We start from the raw sequence: 24801 nt of genomic DNA on the forward strand, positions 1-24801 counted from the left end.
AGCTCCCAGGCGCGACGGCACATAAATCTTTGACCCCAGCAGAGCTGGCTGTAGATCTATTTCTTTTGCCCAGGCAGAGCTGTAAGGAGCAAAGCTTTTTACTGTAAGGCTTCAAACTGTGAGACTGAACTGAAAGTCCCCTTTTCCCTCCAAAATCTGGGGAAAGGGGCGGATCTAAGGGCTCTAATGATGATTGATAGGTTGTTGGCCCTATGATTGCAACCTGGGGAAAGCTACCCAAGAAGCAATCCCCTGGGGAAAGATGTCACGTCCACGCCTCTTTCACTAAGACCTATAGCCCCCAGGTGCGACGGCACATAAATCTTTGACCCCAGCAGAGCTGGCTGTAGATCTATTTCTTTTGCCCAGGCAGAGCTGTAAGGAGCAAAGCTTTTTACTGTAAGGCTTCAAACTGTGAGACTGAACTGAAAGTCCCCTTTTCCCTCCAAAATCTGGGGAAAGGGGCGGATCTAAGGGCTCTAATGATGATTGATAGGTTGTTGGCCCTATGATTGCAACCTGGGGAAAGCTACCCAAGAAGCAATCCCCTGGGGAAAGATGTCACGTCCACACCTCTTTCACTAAGACCTATAGCCCCCAGGTGCGACGGCACATAAATCTTTGACCCCAGCAGAGCTGGCTGTAGATCTATTTCTTTTGCCCAGGCAGAGCTGTAAGGAGCAAAGCTTTTTACTGTAAGGCTTCAAACTGTGAGACTGAACTGAAAGTCCCCTTTCCCCTCCAAAACCTGGGGAAAGGGGTGGATCTAAGGGCTCTAATGATGATTGATAGGTTGTTGGCCCTATGATTGCAACCTGGGGAAAGCTACCCAATCGCAAAATGCAAGGCCCAAATGAATTCAAACGAACTAACAGTGCAAGAAAGGAAATTCAAATCTCCTGGCACAGCCGTGCCAGCGCAGTCTCCTAAACTTGAAGCTTCGGCACCAGATCTTCGGCCGTCTCCTGCCACTGAGTCCTCAGAGAAAGGTCCGCACCGTTTGTCAAGAAAAGTTCCACGAATGGGAAGTGCCTTTTTTCCGAGGCGAGATGCAAAGGGGTCTTGCTGAGCCACCCCACCGCGTTGACGTGGGCGCCGTGGTCCAGGAGGAAGCTGGCTATCTCCACGTGGCTGCAGATGGCGGCTCGGTGGAGTGGGGTGAAGCCGAGGCTGTCCCTCGCATGGACGCTGGCGGCGTTTTCCCCGACCAGGAGGCACACGATGCGCAAGTGCCCGGCAGCCGTGGCCTTGTGGAGCGGGGTGCAGCCATGACCGTCGGCCAGGTTCACATCCGCTTGAGCCTTGAGGAGCTCCTCCACAACCTGGCGAACGAGAGAAGAAAGAGGTCCACATCATATCTCTCCAACTTCTTCGGTTTAGAGCAGGAAGGAGAAGAAGGGAGACCAAAATGATCAAAGTTAGGAAGCCAAGCCCTTGGAGATGGGGATGTTCTGCTTGGAGGAACGGAGGCTGAGGCTGAATATGCACACTGATGTATAATGTGTATACCCATGTAATGCAATTCAGTGCATTGTATGGGTCTACAGTCTACACCAGGTATGGGCAAACCCAGGCCCGCGGGCCGGATGCGGCCCCTTGGGCTCTTTTCTCAGGCCCGCCTCTCTCTCGCCATCCTATTCTTTCCTTCTCCTTCCCTCGCTCTTTCTCCTTCCCTTCCTCCCTCTTTCTCTCTCCCTCCTTCCTTCCCTTTCATCCTTTCTTCTTTCCCTCTATCCCTATTCTTCTCTCCTTCCCTTTTGTCTTTCCTTCCATCTCTCTTTCCTCCTTCCCTCCATTTCCTTCCACCCTTTTCTCCTCTCTTTCCTTCCTCCTTATCTCCTTCCCTTCCTCTTTCTCCTTCCATCTTTCCTTCCCTTCCACCATTTAATCCTTTCTTCCTTCCATCTTTCCTTCCCTTCCACCCTTTCATTCTTCCTTCCTTCCTTCTGGCTCTCTTTCTCCTTCCTTCCTTCCCTCTCTCAATCTTACTCCTTCCATCCTTCCTTCCCTTCCACCCTTCCTTCCTTCCTTCCTTCCTTCCCTCTGGCTCTCTTTCTCCTTCCTTCCTTCCTTCTTTCCTTCCTTCCTTCCCTCTCTCAATCTTTCTCCTTCCATCCTTCCTTCCCTTCCACCCTTTCATCCTTCCTTCCTTCCCTCTGGCTCTCTTTCTCCTTCCTTCCTTCCTTCCTTCCTTCCTTCCTTCCTTCCTTCCTTTCCTCTGGCTCTCTTTCCCCTTCCTTCCTTCCTTCCTTCCTTCCTTCCTTCCTTCCTTCCTTCCTTCCCTCTGGCTCTCTTTCTCCTTCCTTCCTTCCTTCCTTCCTTCCTTCCTTCCCTCTGGCTCTCTTTCTCCTTCCTTCCTTCCTTCCTTCCTTCTTTCCTTCCTTCCTTCCCTCTCTCAATCTTTCTCCTTCCATCCTTCCTTCCCTTCCACCCTTTCATCCTTCCTTCCTTCCTTCCTTCCTTCCTTCCTTCCTTCCTTCCTTCCTTCCTTCTTTCCCTCTGGCTCTCTTTCTCCTTCCTTCCTTCCTTCCTTCCTTCCTTCCTTCCTTCCTTCCTTCTTTCCTTCCTTCCTTCCCTCTCTCCATCTTTCTCCTTCCATCCTTCCCTTCCACCCTTTCATTCTTTCTTCCTTCCCTCTGTCCCTTTCTCCTTCCTTCCTTCCTTCCTTCCTTCTATCCATCCATCACCAGGCAACCAGTCCTCCTAGCAGGCTGTGCTAGCATGCAGCCGCCAAGTTTGCCCATGCCTGACCATGTAAGTGGGAGCTCACAAGGTGGTGCAATGGGAGAGCATGGATGAGCTGCCTCCGTCAGCTCCAGCTCCCCATGCAGGGACATAACAGAGACCTCCCACAAGGATGATAAAACATCCGGGCGTCGCCTGGGAAACATCCTTGCAGACGGCCAATTTTCTCTCACCAGAAGCGACTTGCAGTTTCTCAAATCGCTCCTTACACACAAACATATGGTTTTACACTGCCATATAATGAAGTTTGAGTTCCATTACATGGTGAATGTAGTGGACTCAGGTGTGCCTGTAACTTAGTAGGCCTCTGTGTTAGTCTGTCTCAGTGGGAGAAAGGTCTCAGTGTGAGGTAGGCCTTAGTCTGTGAGAGAAGTGTGTCTTTGAGGTAAGCCTTAGTATGAGAAGGCCTTGAGTGTGAAGCTGTAGTGTGAAGGTTGAACTTTATTTGTGTTATGGAAACCTTGTTCTAGTAAATACTGTAACCACATTACTTTGTTATAAAGAAAGGTCTCCGTCGGTAAGAAGGCCTCACAGTGTGAGGTATGCCTTTGTCTGTGAGAGAAGCCTGTCTGTGAGGTAAGCCTCGGTATGAGAAGGCCTCGTGTGTGAAGCTCTAGTGTGAAGGTTGAACTTCATTTGTGTTATGAAAACCTTGTTCTTGTAAATAGTGCAACCATATTATTTTGTTATAAAGAAAAGTCTCAGTCTGTGAGAAAGCCTCACAGTGTGAGGTAGGCCTTCGTCTGAGAGAAACCAGTCTGTGAGGTAAGCCTCAGTATGAAAAGGCCTTGTGTGTGAAGCTCAAGTGTGAACTTAGTAGGCCTCTGTGTTAGTCTGCCTCAATGGGAGAAAGGTCTCAGTGTGAGGTAGGCCTTCGTCTGAGAGAAACCAGTCTGTGAGGTAAGCCTCGGTGTGAGGAGGCCTCGTGTGTGAAGCTCTAGTGTGAAGGTTGAACTTTATTTGTGTCATGGAAACCTTGTAAATAGTGCAACCATGTTATTTTGCTATAAAGAACAGCCTCCTGTGGCAGATATAACATTGGTCTGTGTGTGTCTTTGTGCTACTGATGCTGGGTCACGCTGCTGCTCATAAGTTACTCGGCTGTGCATCTATGAGGAGGGTTTTTGGTTATTAGGCCCGCTCACCCGACATTTTTGCCTAGTTGAACTGCTACTAGGAGTGATTTCTTAAAAGGCCAACCTCACGATTGCCGTTGGTGGAAGCAACGGAAAGTGGCGTCCTTCCCAAATCATCCTGGATGTTTACATGCGCCTCCTTCTCAAGCAAGAGGCGCACCGCTTCCGTTCTTCCAACCTCGGCTGCGATATGCAAGGGAGCGATGCCTCCTCGGCATCTTAGATCCGGGCTGCAATGCTGGAAGAGGAGGAGGTCCATGATGTGCAGCCGGTTGTTGGCCGTGGCCCAGTGCAAGGCAGCCCATTGGTTGTGGTCCCCAAACACCGGGTCCGTGCCATGCTGCAGAAGGAGTTGTGTTGCAAGCATGTGCCCATTGGCGGCGGCACAGTGAAGCGGGGTGAGGCCTCCTTGGCTGGAGGCAGTGACCGGAGCACCACGAGTCACGAGGAAGTCGGCTACCTGAGTGTGGCCGCTCCAGGCGGCAAAGTGTAGTGGGGTGTAGCCGGCATTGTCAGTGGCGTGGATCACGGCTCCACGCCGGACGAGAAACCTCACCAGCATGACATGACCATGTAGCGACGCGGCGTGTAAGGGCGTCCACCCGTTCTCGTCTCTGGAAGAGGAAGAAGGAAGCAAGAGTCAGACACAACGAGCCTTCAGGGACAATTTCCTCATAGATTTTATGTGTTTCCTCCACCACAGATATCCCAGTGTTTCTTACTCTTTGCCAATGTCCTCCACTAACACGATACTACCCATCACCCAAGTGAAAGTGTTCAAAAGGGGACAATTTCAGCCTAAATTTTCTGTGTTTCCCCCACCACAGACATCCCAGTGTTTCTTACTCTTTGCCAATGTCCTACACTAACACCATACTGCCCATCACCCAAGTGAAAGTGTTCAAAAGGGGACAATTTCTGCCTAAATTTTCTGTGTTTCCTCCACCACAGACATCCCAGTGTTTGTTACTCCCTGCCAATGTCCTCCACCAACACCATACTGCCCATCGCCCAAGTGAAGGTGTTTAAAAGGGGACAATTTCAGCCTAAATTTTCTGTGTTTCCTCCACCACAGACATCCCAGTGTTTATTACTCTCTACCAATGTCCTCCACCAACATCATACTGCCCATCACCAAAGTTAAGGTGTTCAAAAGGGGACAATTTCAGCCTAAATTTTCTGTGTTTTCTCCACCACAGACATCCCAGTGTTTCTTACTCTTTGCCAATGTCCTCCACTAACACCATACTGCCCAACACCCAAGTGGTGTGATGGGCAGTATTCTCACCCAAGTGAAGGTGTTCAAAACAGGACAATTTCAGCCTAAATTTTCTGTGTTTCCTCCACCACAAACATCCCAGTGTTTCTTATTCTCTACCAATGTCCTCCACTAACACCATAATGCCCATCACCCAAGTGAAAATGTTCAAAAGGGGACAATTTCAGCCTAAATTTTCTGTGTTTCCTCCACCACAAACATCCCAGTGTTTGTTACTCCCTGCCAATGTCCTCCACCAACACCATACTGCCCATCACTCAAGTGAAGGCTTTCATACATGGCCCATTTCATCCTAGATTTCTGTGTTTCCTCCGCCACAGACATCCCAGTGTTCCTAACAAACTTTAAGTACTGATGGAGTTTCTTGAGGTTCAACTGGCGTGATGGGAGTTGCAGTTCACCCACAACCTTATGCAATGCTGGGGACCCAAGCTAGTGCATAATCAAATAATAGAACTTGATTTATATGAGGGTTTTTGGTGCCAATGTTGGCACGATGCCACCTGCCTGCCCAGCCCTCCTCACCTGTCCTCTGTGGCTGCCCCTTGCTTCAAGAGTTGCTTGACCAGGCGCTTGTCCCCATCTCGGGCCGCCCCGTGGAGCTCCCTCCAAGTCTCTTGCAAAGGAACTGGGTGGGCATTACTCTCGGCAATGGACTCATCCCCTTCCTTGGTCCGGTCTTCATCTGTGGTGGCCCCCTCGCCCAGCACCATCCACTTCCTGACCCACTCAGCCTCAACTCTGGTGTCTTTGGAAGGAATCATGAGCAACATTATTAGTTTCTTCTCCTGGGAGTTGTAGTTTGACAAGCTTTTTAGCCTTCTCTTCCCAAGAGTGCTGATGCCACACTAAACTGCAAATCCATTACCTTCCATCCTTCTCTTCCTCCCGTTCGTCTTTCCTTCCTTCCCTCTTTCCTTCCTCCTTCCCCTCTCCCTTCCTTTCCTCTCCTCTTTCTGCCTCCCTCCCTCCTTCCCTTCCCTTCCCTTCCCTTCCACCCTTTTGTCCTTCCTTCCTTCCCTCTTTCCTCCCCCTCTCCTCTCTCCCTTTCTTCTTCCTTCCTTCCCTTTTGTCTTTCCTTCCTTCTCACTTTCCTCCCTCCTCCACCCATCCTTCCACCCTTCTCTTCCTCCCTTTTGTCCTTCCTTCCTCCCTCCTTCCCTCTCTCCCTTTCTTCTTCCTTCCTTCCCTTTTGTCTTTCCTTCCTTCTCTCTTTCCTCCCTTCTCCACCCATCCTTCCACCCTTCTCTTCCTCCCTTTTGTCCTTCCTTCCTTCCTCCCTCTTTCCTCCCTCCTTCCCTCTCTCCCTTTCTTCTTCTGTCCTTCCCTTTTATCTTCCCTTCCTTCTCGCTTCCCTTCCTCCTTTCCTCCCTTCCTTCCTTTCCTCTTTCTCCCTTCATCCTTCCTTCCCTTTCACCCCTTCGTCCTTCCTTCCCTCTTTCCTCCCTCCTCCCTTCTCTCCCTTTCTTCTTCCTTCCCTTTAGTCTTTCCTTCCTTCTCTCTTTCCTTCCTCCTTTCCCTCCCTCCATTACCTTCCACCCTTCCTTCCGCTCTTCTCTTCCTCCCTTTTGTCCTTCCTTCCTTCCTTCCCTCCCTCCTTCCCTCCTTCCCTCCTTCCTTCTTTCCTTCCTTCCTTCCTTCCTTCCTTCCTTCCTTCCTTCCTTCCTTCTTCCTCCTCCCCTCTCTCCCTGTCTCCTTCCTTCCCTTTTGTCTTTCCTTCATTCTCTCTTTCCTTCACCCTTTCCATCCCTCCATTACCTTCCACCCTTCCTTCCATCCTTCTCTTTTGTCTTTCCTTCCTTCTCTCTTTCCTTTCTCCTTTCCTCCCCTCTTTCTGCCTCCCTCCCTCCTTCCTTCCCTTCAACTCTTTCATCCTTTCTTCCCTCTCTCCCTATCTTCCTTCCTTTCCTTTTGTCTTTCCTTCTTTCTCTTTCCTTCCTACTTCCCTCCCCCTTTCCTCTTTCTGCCTCCCTCCCTCCTTCCCTTTCACCCTTTCATCCTTCCTTCCCTCCTTCCTCCCTCCTTCCCTGTGTTCTTCTTTCCCTTTTGTCTTTCCTTCCTTCTCTCTTTCCTCACTTTATTACCTTCCACCCTTCCTTCCATCCTTCTCTTCCTCCCTTTAATCCTTCCCCTTCCTTCCCTTTCCTCCCTCTTTCTCCTTCCTTTCTTCCCTTTTGTCTTTCTTTTTTTCTCTCCTTCCTTTCCTCCCTCTTTCTCCCTCTCTCCCGCCTTCCTTCCCTTCCACTCTTTCGTCCTTTCTTCCCTCCCTCCCTCCCTTCCACCCCTTCGTCCTTCCTTCCCTCTTTCCTCCCTCCCTCCTTCCCTCACTTCTTGTCTTCTTACATCCTTCCATTTTGTCTTTCCTTCCTTCTCTCTTCCCTCCCTCCCTTTCCTCTTTCCTCCCTCCTCCCCTCTCTCCCTGTCTTCTTCCTTCCCTTTTGTCTTTCCTTCCTTCTTTCTTCCCTCCCTTCCCTCCCTCCCTTTCCTCCCTCCTTCCTTCCTTCCCTTCCACCCTTTTGTCCTTCCTTCCCTCTTTCCTCCCTCCTCTCCCTGTCTTCTTCCTTCCCTTTTGTCTTTCCTTTCTTCTCCCTTTCCTTCCTCCTTCCCTCCCTTCCTTTCTTCTTCCTCCCTCCCTCCCTCCTTCCCTTCCACCCCTTCATCCTTCCTTCCCTCTTTCCTCCCTCCTTCCCTCCCTCACTCCTTGTCTTCTTATATCCTTCTTTGTCTTTCCTTCCTTCTCTCTTCCCTCCCTCCCTTCCCTCTTTCCTCCCTCCTTCCCTCCCCCTTTCTTCTTCCTTCCTTCCCTTTTGTATTTCCTTCCTTCTCTCTTTCCTTCCTCCTTTCCCTCCTTCCTTCCTTTCTTACGTCCTTCCCTTTTGTCTTTCCTTCCTTCTCTCTTTCCTTCCTCCTTCCTTCCTTCCTTCCCTCCCTCCCTTTCCTCTTTCTTTCTCCCTCCTTCCTTCCTTCCACCCTTTTGTCCTTCCTTCCTTCCCTCTTTCCTCCCTCCTCCCTTTTCTCCCTTTCCTCTTCCTTCCTTCCTTTTTGTCTTTCCTGCCTTCTCTCTTTCCTCCCTCCTTCCCTCCCTGCATTACCTTCCATCCTTTCCTTCCACCCTTTCATCCTTCCTTCCTCCCCTCTCTCTCTTTCTTCTTCCTTCCCTCCCTTTTACCTTTCCTTCCTTCTTTCCCCCTCCTTCCTTCTTTCTCCCTCCTTCCTTCCTTCCCTTCCACCCTTTTGTCCTTCCTTCCCTCTTTCCTCCCTTCTCTCCCTTTCCTCTTCCTTCCTTCCTTTTTGTCTTTCCTTCCTTCTCTCTTTCCTCCCTCCTTCCCCTCCCTCTATTACCTTCCATCCTTTCCTTCCACCCTTCCTTCCCTCTCTTCCTTTCTTCTTCCTTCCCTCCTTTTTACCTTTCCTTCCTTCTTTCCTTACCAGTCGTCGCTCTTCCATTGTAGGTGGGAGCTCTCTCTGCTTGTTCCAAAGCCATTTCTGACCACAAATGGTGTTCTCATTACCTTGTGGCTCCCAAGTTTGACTCTTTGCTCTGGAGTGCTACCAAATCATCTCCTGATCTTCGGGTCCTCCCATGACCACACAAGGTCGCCCTTGTAGATGATGATGAAGACCACAACCCACAGAAAACGTCGTCTCCCCCAAACAACTGACAGCACAGGCTATATTCTTACCCGCTGTGGCATTGTTTCCCTGTCACCTGTGCATCGCCAAGTGTGTGAAGAGCTGTTTACTTAATGACTAAATGCACTCTAAAGAGGGAGGGAGGGTTGGTTGGCTGCTAATGGTTAATAGGATATGGCCGGCTGCTTCTCTTCACTCCCTTCTTTGGCACACACACACACACACACACACAAAACCACAAACAGGGTTGGCATTCCATCAGCGTAGAATGGAATGCTCTCAGGCACTTGTCAAAGGCTACCTGTTGTGTGTCAGCCTGTGATTGTGTCTGATGTTCATGGTGGGAATGGAGATGATGTTCCTCATGGTGGTGGGCCTGGGTCTCTTGTCAATGGGGATGCGAGTTTGCCTGGGTGTTGTCAGAGGTGAACTATAAATCCCAGCAACTACAACTCTCAAATGTCAACATCTATTCTCCCCAAACTCCACCAGTGTTCACATTTGGGCATATTGAGGATTCTTGCCAAGTTTGGCCCAAATTCTTCATTGTTTGAGTCCACAGTGTTCTCTCTGGATGTGGGTAAACTACAACTCCCAAACTCAAGGTCAATGCCCACCAAACCCTTCCAGTATTTTCTTTTGCTCGTGGGAGTTCTGTATGCCAAGTTTAGCCCAATTCCATCATTGTTGGAGTTCAGAATGCTCTTTGATTGTAGGTGAACTATAAATCCCAGCAATTACAACTCTCAAATGTCAAAGTCTATTTCCCCCAGACTCCACCAGTGTTCACATTTGGGCATATTGAGGATTTGTACCAAGTCCAGATCTGTCATTGTTTGATTCCACAATACTCTCTGGATGTAAGCGAACTACAACTCCCAAACTGTTGGGATTTTCTGTTGGTTGGTATTTTCTGTTGGTTGTGGGAGTTCTGTATGCCAAGTTTAGTTCAATTCAATCATTGGTGGACTTCAGAATGCTCTTTGATTATAGGTGAACTATAAATCCCAGCAACTACAACTCCCAATGGCAAGGTCTATTTTCCCAAACCCTGTTGGTCGTGGGAGTTCTGTGTGCCAAGTTTAGCTCAATTCCATCATTGGTGGCGTTCAGAGTGCTTTTTGATTGTAGGTGAACTATAAATCCCAGCAACTACAACTCCCAAATGACAAAATCATTTCCCCAACCCCACCTACTGGTATTTGTGCCCAATTTGGTCCAGTGAATGAAAATACAGATATTTACATGATGATTCATAACAGGAGCAAAATGACACGTATGGCAGTAGCAACAGAAACGATGTTATGTTTGGGGGTCACCATAACACGAGGAACCTCGGGAAGGTGGAGAAACACTGCCTTAAACAAGCAAACAAACATACAAAAATGGTGTGTGAACGACGGATGTTCCAGAGAGAGAAAGAGAGATGCTGACTTGAAAGAAGAGGACAACGCTCCTCCAAAGCCACCAGGAGATCCAATTACGGACAACCTTGCATGTGCTGACATGCCCTGCAATGGGATCCCTCTCGCTTTTGCCCGACGAGGCTTTGATTTCTTTCCAAGGGTCAAGCTCCAAACTTTGCAGGAATCGCTCCGGTCATTAACTCCTCTTTTTACTACAGGAAAATGGTCTTTAATCAGGCAGGATGGTATACTATGCAATCTTTGAGTCCTCGGTGCTCTCTGGATGTAGGTGAATTACAACTCCCAAACTCAAGGTCAATGCCCACCAAACCCTTCCAGTATTTTCCACTGGTCATTGGAGTTCTGTGTGCCAAGTTTAGTTCAATTGCATCATTGGTGGAGTTCAGAATGTTCTTTGATTGTAGGTGAACTATAAATCCTAACAACTACAACTCCCAAATGACAAGGTCTATTTCCCCCCAAACTCCACGAGTGTTCACATTTGGGCATACTGAGTATTCGTGCCAAGTTTGGTCCAGATCCATCATAGTTTGAGTCCACAGTGCTGCCTGGATGTAGGTGAACTACAACTCCCAAACTCAAGGTCAATGCCCACCAAACCCTTCCAGTGAACTACAACTCCCAAACTCAAGGTCAATGCCCACCAAACCCTTCCAGTATTTTCTCTTGGTTGTGGGAGTTCTGTATGCCAAGTTTAGTTCAATTCGATCATTGGTGGACTTCAGAATGCTCTTTCATTATAGGTGAAATATAAATCCCAGCAACTACAACTCCCAAATGCCAAGGTCTATTTTCGCCAAATTGCACCACAGTTCCCATTGTGGCCTGTAGGTGTCAGTGTTGCTCCAGATCAAATGCTCAGGAGAATGATTCAAACTTTTTCCCAATTCAGGGATTTCTTCCAAAATTTGTGAAATTACGAAAAGTTACGAAAAACTTACGAAAAACGTACAAAATTACGAAAAAAGCAACACATAGGATCACTTATCCAGGCAAGGGTTTAAGACTGATTGTTGAAGATATATTCAGATGGGGCCTTCTGGTTTTGAGTGTTGAGTGTTAGAGTGGAGCTTCAAATGGAAGCTCCCCCAGATCATTTTTGGCCAAGCTATATTCTCAAGCTATGCACAGGTTTAAACCACCAAGCTGCTGAACTTTCTGACCGATTGGTCGGCGGTTCAAATCCCGGGAGTGGGGGTGAGCTCCCGCTGTTAGCTCCAGCTCCTGCCAACCAAGCAGTTCAAAAACATGAGGACCGGGCTGTGGCGCAGTTAGTTAGTAGCCAGCTGCATTAAATCACTACTGACCGAGAGGTCATGAGTTCGAAGCCAGCCGGGGTTGGAGTGAGCTCCCGACCATTAATAGTTTAGCTTGTTGTCGACCTAATATTACTTCCATGGAGTGAGCTCCTGACCATTAATAGTCTAGCTTGTTGTCGACCTAATATTACTTCCATGGAGTGAGCTCCTGACCATTAATAGTCTAGCTTGTTGTCGACCTAATATTACTTCCATGGAGTGAGCTCCTGACCATTAATAGTCTAGCTTGTTGTCGACCTAATATTACTTCGATGGAGTGAGCTCCCAACCATTAATAGTCTAGCTTGTTGTCGACCTAATATTACTTCGATGGAGTGAGCTCCTGACCATTAATAGTCTAGCTTGTGGTCGACTTAATATTACTTCCATGGAGTGAGCTCCTGACCATTAATAGTCTAGCTTGTGGTCGACTTAATATTACTTCCATGGAGTGAGCTCCCGACCATTAATAGTCTAGCTTGTTGTCGACCTAATATTACTAATAACATTGAAGTATAGTGGTATAGGAGCCCAGTGGTGCAGTGGGTTAAACTGCTGAACTGCTGAACTCGCAAGCCCAAAGTTTGCAGGTTCGAATCTGGGGAGTGTGGTGAGCTCATGCTGTTAGCCCCAGCTCCTGCCAACCAAGCAATTCAAAAACATGAGGACCGGGCTGTGGCACAGCTAGTTGGCTGCATTAAATCACTACTGCAGCTGCATTAAATCACTACTGACCGAAAGGTCATGAGTTCAAAGCCAGCCCAGGTCAGAGTGAGCTCCCGACCATTAATAGTCTAGCTTGTTGTCGACCTAACTTTACTAATAATATTGCAATATATTGGTATAGGAGCCCAGTGGCGCAGTGGGTTAAACTGCTGTGCTGCTGAACTCGCAGACCTAAGGTTTGCAGGTTCGAATCTAGGGAGTGGGGTGAGCTCTCGCTATTAGCTCCAGCTCCTGACAACCAAGCAGTTCAAAAACATGAGGACCGGGCTGTGGTGCAGCTAGTTAGGTGAATTAAATCACTACTGCAGATGCATTAAATCACTACTGACCGAGAGGTCATGATTTCGAAGCCAGCCGGGGTCGGAGTGAGCTCCCGACCATTAATAGTCTAGCTTGTTGTCGACCTAATATTGCAGTATAGTGGTATAGGAGCCCAGTGGCACAGTGGGTTAAACTGCTGAACTGCTGAATTCACAAGCCGAAAGTTCGCAGGTTTCAATCTGGGGAGTGGGGTGTCAGCCCCTGCTTCTGCCAACCTAGCAGTTCGAAAACATGCAAATGTGATTAGCTCAATAGGTACCGCTCTGGCAAGAAGGTAACTGGGCTGTGGCGTAGCTGGTTAGTAGCCAGCTGCATTAAATCACAACTGATGGAGAGGTCATGAGTTTGGGTCAGCGTGAGCTCCCAACCATTAATATTCTAGCTTGTTGTCACCCTATGCAGCCTGAAACTATAAATTTAGGTACCGCTTTATGCTACTTTAACTACCGTACATACTCGAGTATAAGCCGACCCAAATATAAGCCGAGGCACCTAATTTTACCACAAAAAAACTGGGAAAACATATTGACTCGAGTATAAACCAAGGGTGGGAAATGCATAAAAATAGATACTAATAAAATTATATTAATTGAGGCATCAGGAGGTGAAATGGTTTTTTAATATTTACATAAAACTGTAATTTGAGATAAGATTGCCCAACTCTGATTAAATCATTACATATCTTCAATGTAAATGTACTTACGTATCCTTCCAACAATAATAAAGAGAGTAAAATAATAAATATAATAATAATAAAGTAAAATAATGGAAATGCAATAATAACAGTAATAATAAATAATAAATGTAATAATAGAGTAAAATAATAAATGCAGTAATAATAAAGTAAAATAATAAGTGTAATAATAATAATAGGGTAAAATACTGTAAATGTAATAATAATAAAGAGAGTAAAATAATAATAATAATAATAATAAAGTAAAATAATAAATGCAATAATAATCATAAATAGTGTAAAATAATAAATGTAATAATAATAGAGAAAAATACTGTAAATGTAATAATAATAAAGAGAGTAAAATAATAAATATAATAATAAAGTAAAGTAATGGAAATGCAATAATAACAGTAATAATAGAGTAGAATAATAAATGTAATAATAGAGTAAAATAATAAATGCAACAATAATAAGTAGTGTAAAATAATCAATGTAATAATAATAGAGTAAAATAATAAATGCAATAATAATAAAGTAAAATAATAAATGTAATAATAATCATAAATAGTGTAAAATAATAAATGTAATAATAATAGAGAAAAATACTGTAAATGTAATAATAATAAAGAGAGTAAAATAACAAATATTATAATAATAATAAAGTAAAATAATGGAAATGCAATAACGGTAATAATAAATAATAAATGTAATAATAGAGTAAAATAATAAATGCAATAATAATAAAGTAAAATAATAAATGTAATAATAATCATAAATAGTGTAAAATAATAAATGTAATAATAATAGAGAAAAATACTGTAAATGTAATAATAATAAAGAGAGTAAAATAACAAATATTATAATAATAATAAAGTAAAATAATGGAAATGCAATAACGGTAATAATAAATAATAAATGTAATAATAGAGTAAAATAATAAATGCAATAATAATAAAGTAAAATAATAAGTGTAATAATCATCATAAATAGTGTAAAATAATAAATGTAATAATAATAATAATAGGGTAAAATACTGTAAATGTATTAGTAATAGGGAGAGTAAAATAATACATGAAATAAAAATAATACTAATAACAGAGTAAAATAATAACCTTGACTCGAGTATAAGCTGAGGGGAGCTTTTTCAGCCTAAAAAAGGAGCTGAAAAACTAGGCTTATACTCGAGTATATTTGCGACGCCATAAAAACTTCCAGCAGCATGCAGAAGAATGAGGAAGTACTCCATCAAGGATTCAGTATCACAAGTGGACGGATCTAGAGATTCGTATGGGCTCTATTAACTCTTTGGATGATACAATCTGCAAAAAAACACAACAACACCAACAACAACAACAAATCTGGAGAGCCAAGTGTATATCGAACACGTTTCCAGACCCTTGAGAAGCCCTACCTACTTCTCAATGGCAGTCCATTCCGAAGACGACGGCCGACTTCCCATTCGGAGAAACCAACCGTGTTACTCCCTCTCCGTATCCGAAGGTTGCGTGCAGCACTTCTGGGGCAGTATTCTTGCTGATTGCTTCCTCAATCGCTGCGCACAACAACCAGCTAAGACACTGCCAAAGAAACACTCACAGCGACGGTCCTTCTTGGAGAAGAGAGTCCTGAGGACAAGACAGAAAGAAGAAAAAGAAGAGGAGTGGCAGACTCCAAGTGGAGAGGGGAGAGCAGGCGTGCCCGGCGCATGTGTGCGCAAAGGGAGAGCATGCGAGGCTGGAGGGAGGCTCGTGCCAGCATGTCCCTTCAAGGCATAGCCCTCCTCTTCTGTGACTGGCTGGCCTCTCAGCCAAGGGGAGGGCTGTTTCTGAGACTCCAAGCAAGGAGGGGAGAGCAGGCATGCTCGGCACATGGCAGTATGGAGCGCATGTGCAGGTGAGGGAGAGCCTGTGAGGCTGGAGGCATGGGGGTTCTGTGTGGGACGTTTGGCTCAGTTCTATCATTGGTGGGGTTCACAATGTGCATGTGTGGCTGAGCGAGAGCATGCGAGGCTGGAGGGAGGCTTGTGCCAGCATGTCCCTTCAAGGCATGGGGATCCTGTGTGGGAAGTTTGGCCCAAGTCTATAATTGGTGGGGTTCACAATGTGCATGTGTGGGTGAGCGAGAGCATGCGAGGCTGGAGGGAGGCTCACACTAGTGTGTCCCTTCAAGGCATGGGGATCCTGTGTGGGAAGTTTGGTCCAATTCTATCATTAGTGGGGTTCACAATATACAATGCGGGTGAGGGAGAGCATACGAAGCTGGGGATTCTGTATGGGAAGTTTGGCCCAGTTCTATCATTGGTGGGGTTCAGAATACTTATGTTTAGGAGAGGGAGAGTATGCAAGGCTGGAGGGATTATCATACCAGTGAGTCCCTTCAAGGCATGGGGATCCTGTGTGGGAAGTTTGGCCCAATTCTATCATTGGTGGGGTTCAGAATGCGCATGTGCGGGCAAGGGAGAGCGTGTGAGGCTGGAGAGAGGCTCAAAATAGTGTGTCCCTTCAAGGCATGGGGATCGTGTGTGGGAAGTTTGGCCCAATTCTATCATTGGTGGGGTTCACAATATGCAATGTGTGTGAGGGAGAGCGTGTGAGGCTGGAGGGAGGCTCACACTAGTGTGTCCCTTCAAGGCATGGGGACCCTGTGTGGGAAGTTTGGCCCAATTCTATCATTGGTGGGGTTCATAATATGCAATGTGGGTGAGGGAGAGCGTGCGAGGCTGGGGATTCTGTGTGGGAAGTTTGGTCCATTTCTATCATTGGTGGGGTTCAGAATACTTATGTTTAGGCGAGGGAGAGTATGCAAGGCTGGAGGGAGGCTCACACGAGTGAGTCCCTTCAAAACATGGGAATTCTGTGTGGGAAGTTGATTCAGTTCTATTACTGGTGGGGTTCACAATGTGCATGTGCGGGTGAGGGAGAGCGTGCGAGGCTGGAGGGAGGCTCACACTAGTGTGTCCCTTCAAGGCATGGGGATCCTGTGTGGGAAGTTTGGCCCAATTCGATCACTGGTGGGGTTCACAATGTGCATGTGTGGGTGAGGGAGAGCATGCGAGGCTGGAGGGAGGCTCACATCAAGAAGTATCTTCAAGACATGGGGATCCTGTGTGGGAAGTTTGGCCCAGTTCTATCATTGGTGGGGTTCACAATATGCAATGTGGGTTAAGGAGAGTGTGCGAGGCTGGAGGGAGGCTCACACTAGTGTGTCCCTTCAAGGTATGGGGATCCTGTGTGGAAAGTTTGGCTCAGTTCTATCAGCGGTGGGGTTCAGAATGCTCTTTGATTGTAGATGAACTATATATCCCAGCAACTACAACCAAAATGTCAAGGTCTATTTTCCCCAAACTCCACGATTGATCATATTTTGGGCAAATTGAGGATTCATGCCAAGTTTGGTCCAGATTCATTATTGCTTGAGTCCATTATTGCTGGACATAGGTGAACTACATCTCCAAAACTCAAGGTCAATGCCCACCAAACCCTTCCAGTATTTTCTGTTGGCTGTGGGGGTTCAGAATGCGAGGGAGAGCATGTGAGGCTGGACGGAGGCTTGCACCAGCGAGTCCCTTGACGGCATTGGAGTTCTGTGTGCCAAGTTTGGTTGAATTCCATCCTTGGTGGAGTTCAGAATCCTCTTTGATTGTAGGTGAACTATAAATCCCAGCAACTACAACTCCCAAATGACATATTGGAAATAAATAAATAAAATCAACCCCACCAGTATTCAAATGTGGGCATATCGGGCATGGTCCAGTGAATGAAAATACATCCCGTGTATCAAATGTTTATATTATGATTCCTAACAAAATTAGAGTTACGAAGTAGTAACGAGCATAATGTTTACATTTGGGGGTCACCACAACATGAGGAACTGTATTAAGGGGTCGCGGCACTGGGAAGGTTGGGAAACGCTGGTCTGTGGGATGTCTAGTTTACAAAGCTTCCCCTGCAGACATAGCAAAGCATCTTCAGTGTGGTTTCTACAACATCCTTGCTCACAACTTCCACCCACATCGAATTTGGGAGCATAGGTACGTTGCCTTGCAAACTCCAGAGACATTACACCTGGTTGTTTACCTGATGTGGATCCCGTGAAGCCAGATTCCCAGGAAGGCGACCCAGAGACGGCAGCAGCTTGACTTTCCTCCCCGATCTCCAGAAGAAAACAAGCCTGGGCAAGCCCAGCACTTCCCATGTTCGTGGGCTTCCCTCGGAGGAGAGCCTCAGTAGCGTCTCTGCAGCAATGACCGCATCCATCACCTGAAAATGAGCCAAGGTTACTAGCGGTTTGTATAGATGCATTGTCGAAAGCTATCATCGGTTGTTGTGTGTTTTCCGGACTCTCTCTCCATGTTCCAGAAGCATTCTCTCCTGACGTTTCACCCACATCTATGGCCGGCATCCTCAGAGACACGATGCGCTCACTCTCCCTCTCTCTCCTGCTCCACAGAGAAGGGTTTGGGCCTTGGGAAACTATAACTCTCACTGGGCTATTGTGTGCTTTCCGGACTCTCTGGCCATGTTCCAGAAGCATTCTCTCCTGACGTTTCACCCACATCTATGGCCGGCGTCCTCAGAGGCACGATGCGCTCACTCTCCCTCTCTCTCCTCTCCACAGAGAATGGTTTGGACCTTGGGAAACTATAACTCTCACTGGGCTATTGTGTGTTTTCCGGACTCTCTGGCCATGTTCCAGAAGCATTCTCTCCTAACGTTTCACCCACATCTATGGCCGGCATCCTCAGAGCCATGATGCGCTCACTCTCCCTCTCTCTCCTGCTCCACAGAGAAGGGTTTGGACCTTGGGAAACTATAACTCTCACTGGGCTATTGTGTGCTTTCCGGACTCTCTGGCCATGTTCCAGAAGCATTCTCTCCTGACGTTTCACCTACATCTATGGCCGGCGTCCTCAGAGCCACGATGCACTCACTCTCCCTCTCTCTCCTGCTCCACAGAGAAGGGTTTGGACCTTGGGAAACTATAACTCTCACTGGGCTATTGTGTGCTTTCCGGACTCTCTGGCCATGTTCCAGAAGCATTCTCTCCTGACGTTTCACCCACATCTATGGCAGGCGTCCTCAGAGCCACGATGCGCTCACTCTCCCTCTCTCTCCTGCTCCACAGAGAAGGGTTTGGACCTTGGGAAACTATAACTCTCACTGGGCTATTGTGTGTTTTCCGGACTCTCTGGCCATGTTCCAGAAGCATTCTCTCCTAACGTTTCACCCACATCTATGGCCGGCATCCTCAGAGCCATGATGCGCTCACTCTCCCTCTCTCTCCTGCTCCACAGAGAAGGGTTTGGACCTTGGGAAACTATAACTCTCACTGGGCTATTGTGTGCTTTCCGGACTCTCTGGCCATGTTCCAGAAGCATTCTCTCCTGACGTTTCACCCACATCTATGGCCGGCGTCCTCAGAGGCACGATGCGCTCACTCTCCCTCTCTCTCCTCTCCACAGAGAATGGTTTGGACCTTGGGAAACTATAACTCTCACTGGGCTATTGTGTGTTTTCCGGACTCTCTGGCCATGTTCCAGAAGGATTCTCTCCTAACGTTTCACCCACATCTATGGCCGGCATCCTCAGAGCCATGATGCGCTCACTCTCCCTCTCTCTCCTGCTCCACAGAGAAGGGTTTGGACCTTGGGAAACTATAACTCTCACTGGGCTATTGTGTGCTTTCCGGACTCTCTGGCCATGTTCCAGAAGCATTCTCTCCTGACGTTTCACCTACATCTATGGCCGGCGTCCTCAGAGCCACGATGCACTCACTCTCCCTCTCTCTCCTGCTCCACAGAGAAGGGTTTGGACCTTGGGAAACTATAACTCTCACTGGGCTATTGTGTGCTTTCCGGACTCTCTGGCCATGTTCCAGAAGCATTCTCTCCTGACGTTTCACCCACATCTATGGCCGGCGTCCTCAGAGCCACGATGCACTCACTCTCCCTCTCTCTCCTGCTCCACAGAGAAGGGTTTGGACCTTGGGAAACTATAACTCTCACTGGGCTATTGTGTGCTTTCCGGACTCTCTGGCCATGTTCCAGAAGCATTCTCTCCTGACATTTCACCCACATCTATGGCCAGCATCCTCAGAGCCATGATGCACTCCCTCTCCCTCTCTCTCCTGTTCCACAGAGAAGAGACCTTGGGAAACTATAACTCCCAAGCTCCATAGCCATAGCATTTAAAGTGGGGTGCAAGGGCATTCATTCCATACTCTAAATGCACCAAAATAAGGGTATGATCCTTGGAAAACTTTGGCTCCCAGGACTGAACAACATGGAGACATGGCATACTACTACTACTACTAATAATAATAATAATAATAATAGGATTTAAATGGATCCTGACTGCATTTATTCTGAGTGCAGATGAACCCAGAGAAGCTATGGGCCTTGGGAAACTATAGCTCCCAGGACTGAACCACATGGAGACATGGCATCATCATCATCATCATCATCATCGGATATAAATGGATCCTGACTGCGTTTATTCTGAGTGCAGATGCACCAAGAGAAGGGTATGGACCTTAGGAATCTTTAACTCCCAGGAGTTATAGATTCCCTTGCACCCCATTTAAAGTGGGGTGCAAGGGCATTCATTCCATGCTTTATGTAAATGCACCAAAATAAGGGTAAGGACCTTGGGAAACTATAACTCCTTAGAACACATAGTATGGAGCTATTCATGAGCATTCATTCCATAGTTTAAATGCACCCAGAGAAGTGTATGGACCTTGGGAAACTATAACTCCCGGGACTCCCATCATATGGAGCCATGGCATTTAAAGTGGGGTGCAAGGGCATTCATTCCACACTGTAAATGCACCAAAATAAGGCTATGGAGCTTGGGAAACTATGGCTCCCAGGACTGAACAACATGGAGACATGGCATAATAATAATAATAATAATAATAATAATAATAATAGGTTTTAAATGGGTCCTGACTGCATTTATTCTCAGTGCAGATGCACGCAGAGGAGGGCATGGACCGTGGGAAACTATAGCTCCCAAAACTGCATAGTACGGAGCTGTAGTATTTAAAGTTGAGTCCGAAAGCATTCATTCCACAGTGTAAATGCATCCAGAGAAGGGCATGGACCTCGGGAAACTATAGCTCCCAGGACCACACTTTAAATACCATAGCTCCATACTATGCGTTCTAAGGAGTTATAGTTTCCCAAGGTACATACTCTTATTTTGGTGCATTCACAGCGTGGAATGAATGCCCTTGCGCCCCACATTGAATGCCATGGCTCCATGTGATGGAGTCCTCCTGGGAGTTATAGTTTCCCAAGGCCCATACCCTTATTTTGGTGCATTTACAGTGTGGAATGAATGCCCTTGCGCTCCACTTTGAATGCCGTGGCTCCAGCCGTGGCTCCATGCGATGGAGTCCTCCTGGGAGTTATAGTTTCCCAAGGCCCATACCCTTATTTTGGTGCATTTACGGTAAGGAATGAATGCCCTTGCGCCCCACTTTGAATGCTGTGGCTCCATGCGATGGAGTCCTCCTGGGAGTTATAGTTTCCCAAGGTCCATACCCTTCTCTGGGTGCATCTACATTGCAAATTGAAGGCATCTTGTCCTTACCTTAAATACCATAGCTCCGTACTATGCAGTCCTGGGAGTTGTAGTTTCCCAAGGTCCTCAGCCTTCTCTGTGGGGCAGTTGAGAAAGAGAGAGAGAGAGCCTTGCCCGCTTCCCCGCTCTGCAGTCGCTCCTTTGGAGTCATTGGGAAGAAGCCCCGCTTGACAGCCGAGGACGATGGCGTACTGCAGCGATGACATCACAGACCACCAAAAGCCGGCAGCCCACATTTCGAGTCCTGCCAACTCCTGGATCTCTCCACTGATGAACATTTTGCTTTGGTCTTGAGAAACTGCAAGTCGCTTCCGGTGTGAGAGAATTGGCTGTCTGCAAGGACGTTGCCCAGAGGACATTGCCCAGATGTCTTACCATCCTGTGCGAGGCTTCTCTCATGTTCTGGCATGGGGAGCTGGAGCTGACAGACGGGAGCTCACCCTGCTCCCCGGATTTGAACCACCAACCTTTCAGTCAGCAGTCCTATTGGTTTGAGGGAATTGGCTGTCTGCAAGGACATTGCCCATAGGACTCCAGGATGTTTTAGCATCCTGTGGGAGGCTTCTCTCACATCCCCGCATGAGAAACTGGAGCTGACAGACAGGAGCTCACCCTGCTCCCCGGATTTGAACCACCAACCTTTCAGTCAGCAGTCCTATTGGTGTGAGAGAATTGGCTGTCTGCAATGACGTTGCCCATAGGACGCCAGGATGTTTTAGAATCCTGTGGGAGGCTTCGCTCACATCCCCGCATGAGAAACTGGAGCTGACAGACGGCAGCTCACCCTGCTCCCCAGATGTGAACCACCAACCTTTCAGTGAGCAGTTCTATTGGTGGGAGGGAATTGGCTGTCTGCAAGGATGTTGCCCAGGGGATGCCTAGATGTGTTACCATCCTGTGGGAGGCTTCTCTCACATCCCCGCATGGGAAACTGGAGCTGACAGACGGGAGCTCACCCCGCTCCCCGGATTTGAGCCACCGACCTTTCAGTCAGCAGTCCTATTGGTGTGAGGGAATTGGCTGTCTGCAAGGACGTTGCCCAGGGGACGCCCGGATGTGTTACCATCCTGTGCAACGCTTCTTTCATGTCCCTGCATGGGGAGCTGCAGCTGACAGACGTGAGCTCTCCCTGCTCCCAGGATTCGAACTGCTGACCTTTCATTCAGCAGTCCTATTGGTGTGAGACAATTGGCTGTCTGCAAGGACGTTGCCTGGATGTGTTACCATCCTGTGGGAGGCTTCTCTCATGTCCCTGCATGGGAAGCTGGAGCTGACAGAGGTGAGCTCTCCCTGCTCCCAGGATTCGAACTGCTGACCTTTTGGTCAGCAGTCCTATTGGTGTGAGACAATTGGCTGTCTGCAAGGACGTTGCCTGGATGTCTCCTGTGGGAGACTTCTCTCACGTCCCTGCATGGGAAGCTGGAGCTGACAGGCAGGAGCTCATCCACGATCTCCCTGGATTCTATCCTTGTGGGAGGCTTCTCTCATGTCCCCGCATGGGAAGCTGGAGCTGACGTACAGGAGCTCATCCTGCATTCATTCGACAGTGTAGATGTGCTAGATTCAAATGACTAGTCCTCAAGGAGGACATGTCCTTCCTTTCCCGTCCCCAAAAGCCAGCCCGGAAAACGAAGCCAAGAGAAGGAGGAAAGAGCCTCGTCACCCGCTGAGCTTTTAGCGAGCCATAAATTCTCTCCTGATGTTTCGCCCACATCTATGGCAGGCATCCCCAGAGGTTGGGAGGTGAATGGTGCAATTGCCCATTTCGATGAGCACTGAATGGCCTTGCAGCTTCAATGCCTGGCTGGTTGCTGTGGGGGGGGCATCCTTTATTGGGAGGTGTTCGCTGGCCCTGATTGTTTATATATCTGTGGAATGATGTCCAGGGTAGGAGAAAGAACTCTCATCTCCTCAAGGCAAGTGTGATTGTTGCAATTGGACACTTTGATTAGCATTGAATGGCCTTGCAGCTTCAAAGCCTGGCTGGTTGCTGCCTGGGGGAATCCTTTGTTGGAATGTCTAGTGTGGGGGAAAGAACTCTTGTCTGCTTGAGGCAGGTGTGAATGTTGCAAATGGCCACCTTGGTTAGCATTGAATGGCCTTGCAGTTTCAAAGCCTGGCTGGTTGCTGCCTGGGGGAATCATTTGTTGGGAGGTGTTTGCTGGCCCTGATATATCTGTGGAATGATGTCCAGGGTGGGAGAAAGAACTCTTGTCTGCTTGGGGCAAGTGTGAATGTTGCCACTGGCGACCCTGAATGGCATTGCAGCTTCAAAGCCTGGCTGGTTGCTGCCTGGGAGGATCCTTTGTTGGAATATCCAGGGTGGGAGAAAGAACTCTTATCTGCTTGAGGCAAGTGTGAATTGGGGCAATTGTCCACCTTGGTTAGCCTTGAATGGCCTTGCAGCTTCAAAGCCTGGCTGGTTGCTGCCTGGGAGGATCCTTTGTTGGGAGGTGTTCGCTGGCCTGGATTGTTTCCCCAGACTAGTGAGGTTTGTATATCTGTGGAATGACGTCCAGGGTGGGAGAAAGAAGCCTGCTTGACAATGGTGCAGTTGGCCACCTAGATTAGCCTTGAATGGCCTTGCAGCTTCAAAGCCTGGCTGCTGGCCAATTGCAACATTCACACTTCCTTCAAGAGGACAAGAATTCTTTCTCCCACCTTGGGCATTGCACAGATCTATATCTATATCTATATATCTCACTTGCCTAGACCTCTCAACCTCTGCCATAGATTTGGGAGAAACGTCAGGAGAGAATGCTTCCGGAACACGGCCAGACAGCCTGGAAAACTCACAGCAACCCAGTGATTCTGGCCATCGGCAACACATAGAGTGACTCTCAGCAATGTCCATTCCTAGTCTGTTCAAAGTCTCGGCTGAATTTGGTGCAACTTCCTTACACAGCATTGCAGTCCTCTAATTTTATTTCCTCTCCGCTCCGTGATTGTGGGTCTTGTTGCGTTTGTCACACACACACACACTTTATCTATTATCTCTATTTCGGGATCGGTATACGTCCCTTTGGGTTTGTGTGTCCGATAAAAAGGAGGAGGGAGGAAATACAAATGTGTATCAGGCAGAGAAATGGAGAGGTGGGGAAGCTATATACATACACACACACACACATACATACATACATACATACATACATAATCCTAGAGATCTAAATGATGGGTTTGGGAGCTTGAGTAGAACGAAATGGATCAAAAAGAGAAAGGGTCACGATTCTGGCCGGATCCAATAGACTTCCAAAATGGGACACCCACATATTTTGAGGGGGGGGGGGGGGAGCCACAATTCAGCCTATTATTATTATTATTATTATTATTATTATTACAGGCTGACTTGTGATCATTAGTTTACAAAAGCACAGTATGTCACAGCAAACGGGATCTATATGCTGGATTTCCTATCACAAAATCACAAGTCGAACACTTCCCAAGCCTCTAGGACTGTTGTTGTTGTTGTTGTTGTTATTATTATTATTATTATTATTATTATTATTGAATTACTATGCTGGATTTCCTATCACAAAATCACAAGTCGAACACTTCCCAAGCATCTAGGACTGTTGTTGTTGTTGTTATTATTATTATTTGTGACTATTATTATTATTATTATTATTATTAAATTACTATGCTGGATTTCATATCACAAAATCACAAGTCGAACACTTCCCAAGCATCTAGGACTTGTTGTTGTTGTTGTTATTATTATTATTATTATTATTATTATTATTACTTGTGACTATTATTATTATTATTATTATTATTATTAAATTACTATGCTGGATTTCGTATCACAAAATCACAAGTTGAACACCTCCCAAGCATCTAAGACTGTTGTTATTATTATTATTATTATTATTATTATTATTATTATTATTTATTTGTGATAATAATAATAATTATTATTATTATTATTATTAAATTACTATGCTGGATTTCGTATCACAAAATCACATGTTGAACAC

The 24801-nt window shown here is 47.0% G+C and overlaps 1 protein-coding gene across 1 annotated transcript; it reads right to left on the bottom strand.

Moving 5' to 3' along the window:
- Window positions 1–6: 6 nt before the first annotated feature.
- On the bottom strand, window positions 7–8991 carry ANKRD65 (ankyrin repeat domain 65). Its single transcript, XM_060759105.2, has 4 exons — window positions 8590–8991; window positions 5686–5908; window positions 3946–4495; window positions 7–1322 (listed from the first exon to the last, which is right to left on the bottom strand). Exons 1-4 carry the CDS (start codon window positions 8642–8644, stop codon window positions 927–929), a joined length of 1224 nt encoding a protein of 407 aa, XP_060615088.2. The 5' UTR covers window positions 8645–8991; the 3' UTR covers window positions 7–926.
- Between the last annotated feature and the right edge of the window lie 15810 nt (window positions 8992–24801).

Source organism: Anolis sagrei, chromosome 13 (assembly GCF_037176765.1).
Source record: "Anolis sagrei isolate rAnoSag1 chromosome 13, rAnoSag1.mat, whole genome shotgun sequence".
NCBI lineage: Eukaryota > Metazoa > Chordata > Lepidosauria > Squamata > Dactyloidae > Anolis > Anolis sagrei.

What these genes read in the sequence shown, in the direction of transcription:
- ANKRD65 (XM_060759105.2), bottom strand. Translation starts at nt 8,644, where the DNA reads ATGGCTTTGGAACAAGCAGAGAGAGCTCCCACCTACAATGGAAGAGCG. An exon ending in CAATGGAAGAGCGACGACTG is followed by an intron (nt 5,909 to 8,589) that starts GTAAGGAAAGAA and finishes TTCCTTCCAAAG; the next exon opens with ACACCAGAGTTGAGGCTGAG. An exon ending in GGGGCAGCCACAGAGGACAG is followed by an intron (nt 4,496 to 5,685) that starts GTGAGGAGGGCT and finishes TTCCTCTTCCAG; the next exon opens with AGACGAGAACGGGTGGACGC.